General features: G+C 38.3%; 1 protein-coding gene across 1 annotated transcript; it reads left to right on the top strand.

The window, feature by feature from the left end:
* Window positions 1-27: 27 nt before the first annotated feature.
* On the top strand, window positions 28-1,792 carry MS3_00000541 (uncharacterized protein). The gene has a single exon (XM_051208269.1). The coding sequence runs from the start codon at window positions 489-491 to the stop codon at window positions 921-923; it is 435 nt and encodes a 144-aa protein (XP_051063903.1). The 5' UTR covers window positions 28-488; the 3' UTR covers window positions 924-1,792.
* Window positions 1,793-7,697: the final 5,905 nt, after the last annotated feature.

Here is a 7,697-nt window from a genome sequence, read left to right as displayed (position 1 = left end):
CTTTTGTTTTTTATAGTCCGCTGGTTACGAATTCCAAATGTAATATGTTCGTTTGTGCCCTTCTAGTTCTACTTGCTGTAAATTGCACCATTTCTGGAATTCTTAGTAAGCACGTCAATTAGAATAATTCTAACCATCATAACGACGTCGCGATGGATACTTTGATAGAATATTTGAATGTACATTCAATTCTGACGTTTTCGAAGATTATATGGAAAGGTCTGTAATCTGAAGCCTAACCAGGAAAGAAGTTAAGGATGATAAAATGACGGCTAATTTCAATGGGAAGGATGCTTATAGCTTATTATAAACTTTAGCATTCCCAGTTAAGACTGTTTCACATCTCTATGCAACTATCAAAGAACTACTATAAAACCATGTAAAGTGTACTAATTTCTAATGCTGTGTAAAGGCGAAATTTCAAAAACGATTTACAGGATAACCAAAAGGTTAGAGAAATTACCCTTGAGTTGCAGATATAATCCCTTATGTGTGATTTTGGAGATCAACTGCATGTGCAGATGGAAGATCAATTAGATGCAGGAATTAACATACCAAATCAGGAAAGAAAGCTATTACAAATGCTGCAGCATTCCCTCCACGATGCTAGAACTGCGTGTATTAGTTGTGAGGCAGTGCATGTAATTGTTCTCCAGGTCATCAATAATCCCAGTACATTGCTTAGTTATCCTAATCCGATGAGTACCCAAGTTCATACAAATATGCGTTTAATTACCGATTATCCTCATCCTTGTGGAAACACTGATAAAATTATATTGGGAAGTTACAAAGCAGGTTACATAAGTGAGTACAGGTTCCGTAAATATTTATCCTGTGATAATTTACTGCGTGATTCATGTGCCTTTCGTCATGCCAAATGCTTTGAGTGCGATAAAATGACACACATCAAGTCCGTTTGTTAAACTGCTACTCAGTTCGCCATAAATAATACAAATATTTACAAGCCCGATCCCATGAATTTGGGTGATTCTAATAGGCATACGCAACCCTTATTTACTACTTCGAGTAATGCACTTCCTTTTCAAAGACGAATGTATTTATCCAGTGTTGCTTTTCACGACTTTATTGTTGGCACCGGCAGCATCGAGTCCACTATTTCTAAGATGTCATACTTCATTTCAGCTGAGGAAGTGAAAAAATTATCTGAATGTCAACATGGTCTTTGAAATTAATAATAAATGCTGTTGAATAAGACAAGTGAAATACCACAACAGTAACTATGAAATAATATTAAAATACCAAGATTTGACGGAGAAGAGAACAGAACAACTACATCTGTTCCATTGCGATTGATTTCAAATTTATGGTGTTCATTCATAGGTATCGTTTTTGATGCGAAACTCTGAAAAAGGATATCTTTCTCATCCAATACAGTCTCAGCCTAACAGTCAGTGGCAGATGCTATTCATTGGTCCAATCATATTAAACTTCTTTCTCAATCTACTCAAGTGTCGTACAGTTGATGGCTGGACATGCCTGACACATTTCAGGCACACCAAACGACACAGATTCCCATTCTAATCACTCGATTTATTATTCTCTTAATTAAACCCCTTTATTCCACTCTCAGTTTATCACTCCTTGTTGCAAAAGCATTTGTAAGGAAATACCAACCACCTTTACTAGTCTATTCACGAATTTTTCATCTTACCCCAAGGAACTCCAACTTCTGAAGCGTTACAAATCACCTGGTCCAGATGACTTACCTCCGGCTCTTTTTAAACAGGGTGGTGACTTTCTGACTAAGGAACTGACGGCGTTGTTTACAAAGGTTTGGGAGCTAAAGAGTGTGCCAACGTCATGGAATGAGTCGATAGTTGTCCCTATCTTTAAAAAGGTTCACGTCGTTCCTGAAACAGCTATCGGGGGATAAGTCTACTTCCGATTGCGTCCAAGCTATTGGCTTCTGTCATACTTCGTAAGTTGTTTAAAACTCGAGAATGATTGACTCGTGAGGAGCAGGCCGGGTTTCGTTCTGGTCGAGGATGTATTGATCATATCTTCACCCTCCGCCAAATGTTAGAACACCCCCATACTTATCAAAGGCCAACAATCGTAGTGTTTCTTGACATCAGAGCTGCCTTCGATTCGTTGGACAGGACTGTTCTCTGGGATTGTCTATTGAAGAAGGGTGTGCCTGAGAAGTTTATTAACATCCTAAAAGCCCTATATACAAACACCTCAGGCAGAGTGAGGGCAGACAACCACCTCTCTCCATTGTTCCATTCGAACAGTGGGGTTAGGCAGAGTTGCCCAATCTCACCATTCCTCTTCAACTTTGCCATCGATGACATTCTGGAAGCAGCTCTGATGGATGTAAGTAATGGTGGTGTGGATCTGTTTCCTGGAGAAAGACTTCTCGACCTTGAGCATGCGGATGATATTGTCTTACTGTGCGATAATGACCAAGGCATGCAATCCGCACTTAATCAGTTGGCAATCAGTGTCCGTAGGTATGGTATGTGCTTTGCACCTTCGAAGTGCAAAGTACTTCTATAAGACTGGCAGGATTCTAATCCTGCACTCACCCTGGATGGTGAACAGATAGAAGTAGTCGAGAAGTTCGTGTATCTAGGTAGCTGCAAGAATTAATACAGAACAAACGCCTACACTGTATACACACCCCTCGGTAATAATTCGATGTTTCTCCAGAACCAAGTATTACTAGTCGTAAGTTTCCCATTCTCGGTTGTTATGATTTGAAGTCACAATACTATCTGCACCACCTTGTCGCATCGTAACAATCATCAATATATGATGAAGAACACACTTAGGCTAGAGATAGTATAATATATTTAATTAGAGTATAAGGTATGAGGTAACACTCAACAAGGACAACGCCTGCAAGTCCTAGCCATGCCATTTGATCAACTCGAATTAATTCAACTTGTTCTTCCCGCATTCCTTATTGCTGGGTTTTCTCCACGTTGAATATTGAATATCTATTTTCCCAATTGTACCGTGTTCAGCTTTCAGGATTTTGTAGTTAGGGCCCAATGCCACTTTAAATCCACGAAAGTTTGAGATCTATAAACCGCAACCTTATTTCTTTCATCAACATCTGAGGTAATAATGGTGGTGCAGAACGAAGTCAGCTGTTCCATATGCTTCATCGGCGGCATATCTTGACGGGGGCTGGAAAAGGAAGTAAGACAAAGGAAGGACAAGAAACAAGATAGACGACGCTCATGCCTATTGAAATTGAGTCATACGTGGTGAAATAGTGAAGGTATGACTACTAAGTTCCAATTATTAAGGTACTTTTTAAGCAAGAGCATTCGAATAGGTTGAAGAAAAAAATGTAAATATGGTTCGAATGGACAAACAACTGTATGAAGAGAGGGGGTTAGAAGAGAAGCTGAAAGTATAGGATTATGTGTAGTTTTAAAATATAGTTCTGAAAAACATTTCTGATACACAAATGGGTATCTCCAAGAGTTTAAAATTGGAAAAAAAACTCGAAGTGAGAAAACAAAACATTGAGCGACTCACAAGAATTTAGAACATCATGAGCTTCTTATGATAGGTCATGGTTGATCATCATTCATGATATTGGTGAGTTATCTGTCTAAAAACTTACAAATGACGGAAACTAAATGAGAAAAACTGAGCACAATCTTGGGGCCGTTCAGTGCAAAATCGCCAGACTGTACGCAGAAGAAACCACAATGTAATTGTATGAGCAAAACAATCTTCGCACAAGAACTCTTTTCCGCAATTTACGGAAGATTTGCTAAAACAGGTTGACAAATGTATAAATCACATGCAAGCCAGTTACAACAACCGAATACCTTGAAAGGACCCTTGTGAGTTCGTTCCAATTTCGGTTGTTAATTATAATCCTTATGATGGCATTCTAGATCATACAGTCTGTGCCCAATACACAACTGGAAAGATCCAGGATGGAGCTAAGTTGTACAACAGATTACGGGAGTCTGAATGTCCATTAAAGCAGTGGTGGCTGTGATATTTCCACTGACTAGTGATTCCTTTGTACCTGATTGAGCACTGATTAAAAATTTAAAACTAAATACATCCATTTGTGTTCATCTTTTTGTTTGTTATAAATTTCACCATTCCAGGAATTCTTGGTTAGTACATTAATTCAAACACTTTTTAGTATCAGAAACTGACGTATTCGGTCCAAGTTAATACTCATGTTACCATGGTAAAAGCGCTACATATATAAGATCAGTTTATTACCAGGAACTATTCTAATATTGAATTGGGCTTGAAAACAAAACTCTGCTGATATTTTCAACAGTAGGGGATTGGCGACGCGTATTCTGTCGGTACTTAAATCGACATACCATCATCCTGAGCCGGTTTCAAGACTATCGCTTCACCTGAAATAGGACAATGTGGAAACCGACTCCTCAAGACAGGTCAAGTCAAAACAAAAATTTATAAAATAAGCGGGGAAAATTGTCAATTGGACGAATAAGAACCGATTTCCCCAGTCATGTTTGAAAAGTTGACCTCTGACATTTTTGACGGTTCTGTTATTTTCTAATGAATCAAGTAGAGCAACGCCTCAGAAACCGTGATTCGTTTCCGTCATGACAATAGATTAGCTGTTCGCCTACTTTAAGCACCAATACCTCATGATGTCACTAAGTACATGGCTGTGAAATTTCATTGACTTAAAAGCCAGTAACAGTTTAAGAAAACTAAACTTAGCTACTCTAGTTGATATAAAAAACGTAAAGGGACTTGATGCTATAAAATGGACATAAATTTAATGAATCTGAGGATTGTTCGCCAAGTTTTATTAATTTTAGTTTGCATTAGAGGTGGTAATCTGAAGCTAAAGGTCGATGAAATGATGCAGCATTTTTTGCGAATGTGTAAATCGAGATCACTCTATTACACACTATGTATTAATAGTCCCTCTTTTTTATCGCTAAATGTATGGTCACTACATTTCACTCCCTTCATTTCGTGTTTTACTGGTTCAAGATGAGACTATTATCATTTGTCCTTATCCCACAATCGTTAGATCACTTCCCTTGCGCGAGGTTTCCGTAATTAACAATGTATTTTGACGGCTGCCTCATTATTCCATCATGGCCGGTTGTTCTCATGTTATCTGGTGAGTTGCCATACCGATTGTGGTATAACTACGCCCGTTGTTCCTCAGAAGCGGCTATTCTATTTGAAATGTTGAGCCTATCATATCGATGAGCACAAACTTTGCTGTACGGCCCAGACGAAAAAACTTCTTAGTTACAGTGATAACACCAAAAGATTGTATTCTGGATTATTCACCAGGACAAATGAGTCGGGATTCGTGTATACTATTAATCTATAATTCTAAAAATTCTTAGCCTTTCTGAAGGATCTGACTGCAGTAAATGTCTGTCAAAATATGCCCACTTTTTTGAAGTTTTCCAAAGAATAACATTTAGGCTGAGTTTCGGAACCGTAAACCTGGGACGTAATAGGAGAATAACTACAACAAACCCATTATCTTGGACATGGAGAAAACGTAAACAATGCTTAACAGTTTGTAGGAAAACAGCCAAAGGTATGAAAAGTTAGTAGATTAAACTCATACTAGCTGCCATTAACTACGCCCGTAGCCTTTCCAGGGTTACCGCCGGTCGCAAGCACATACAAAGGAGAAGGGTTGGGCATGTGACCGGCAATCCAATCCCGTAGAAAACAATTTTTTAGAAATACACTAACCATTTGACCCTATCCTCTGAGTTCAAAGAATAATTATGACACCTCAGAATTACAGCCAAGATTCTTTGAAGGTCACCAGGCTGATGCTCTTTCCAACAACCAGAATCACTATTATTATTAATGTATGGAATTTTCGGACAATGTTGGAGACCAGGAGGACTAGTCAGTCAGTTACAGGAACGAAGAGATACAACTTTATGATTCTCGAAATCAGTGAACATCATTGGAACCAAGCTGGACAGAAAAAATTAGATTCGGGCGAAACTCTGTCGTACTTCGGTCAGAAATCCTCTCACAATCAAGGAACCGCTCTGAAGCTATACAAGGAAACATGAATCGCACTTAGAGAATGGGAATCTCATGTATCCAAAATCGTCAAAGCTTCCTTCAAAAGGAAGAAGAAAGTAATCATGATGGATGTTATCCAATGTGTTGAATCCAAAAATGATAGCATCGAAGAAACTGGGGATCAGTTATGCGAGAAGCTGCAGTCAATCATAGCGAAGCACTCCAGATAGGATCTCATTATCCTGACAGTAGACCTAAACACCAAAGTCGGAATGGATAACACTGGATATGGAAATATCCAAGGACGACATAGACTGGGAGAGAGAAACGAAACTTGTGAATTCAACAAAATGGTCATAAGTGGTACATAATTCATGCATAAACGCATACACAAAGCTACATGGGTCTCACCGGATCACACCACACAGAACCAGATTGACCATATTTGTATCACTAAAAATTCACAATATCAATGGAAGACATGACAACAAGCAGAGAGGTTGATGCTACCAGATCACCACCTAGTTGTGACCAAGATAAAACTGAAGTTAAAGAAATGCTTGACAACTGGAGAAGGTCAATTACAAGGGTTCAATAGAGCTTTCTTTCGACATACTAACAAAATAAAACAATTCAACAAAGCTCAATCACAAGTTCCAAGCCTTAAAATATCTGGTGGAGTTACTGATCAGCAAGCATTGATGGTGAGGGTGATAACTTCAATCCACCCGTGTTTGTGGGGACAGAACATTTTGTATGTATCAGGCTCCTTATAATTGAGAATAAGACAGTCAATCTAAGATATAGATTGTCTTCCTACGCTCACCACTCAGACTTATGTTTCCAATAATATGCTGGATTAGCTATTCTACTAAGACAACCTATAAAATGCTAACTCGAACTCTTACACTAGGATTGCGTGGCTGACATCGGATGGACAAAAAAGAAAAGAAAAAGACAATAAAAGATATAGTCACTAGTATTCTTAACACTTCACCCTCTATATACACACCCTTCTAATAAACCGCTTCCCTTGTACCAACCTTGACTTCCTTCCTTCATGTGAGCTTACTCCAACTTGTTAAACATCATAACTCGTTGTTCTTTATTAGTACATTCTCTAATATGGAGCCTCTGACTTCACTCTAACAAGACATTATATGAATTTATTCTAATTTATTATACCTCTGTCCGTTCTACTACACAATGTTAAGCAACCTTTGGCGTTCATATTCAAGTGCCTTGCTGCTCTTCTGTTTCTCTTTTTTTCTCCTTCAGAATCTTGCTCTGAGAGCACAGCTATGAAACTTCTGACGTTTGGAGCAAACTTGACGTACGCGTCCTCCCAAGGTCATAGTTTACAGCAAGCGCTCTACGATTTCACTTTATAACAACTATAAACCTAATAAGTTGGGAAGCATTTTGCGAACCAACAAATGTTGTAATTTATAGATCATGCCTGTAAAAACGGTGTGTACCTGCACATACAGAAATATATTATTATTATTATTAATATTGAATATTTCTATTGTTTCTGAGAGCTTAACATCAGTAGAGAAACTGCTACAGTCAAAGTGCCTAATTAGAAATCGAAAGTTTTCTATTTCAGCGTGTGCATAATCTCTATATTGGAAACGCATAGCTATTGTCTTGGGTTTGTTGCACTTTACAAGAAACAGTACAGTATAGAGGACTGTTTT

This window comes from Schistosoma haematobium (genome assembly GCF_000699445.3).
Source record: "Schistosoma haematobium chromosome Unknown HiC_scaffold_557, whole genome shotgun sequence".
Lineage (NCBI taxonomy): Eukaryota > Metazoa > Platyhelminthes > Trematoda > Strigeidida > Schistosomatidae > Schistosoma > Schistosoma haematobium.
This window is presented reverse-complemented; position numbering and strand designations above follow the sequence as displayed.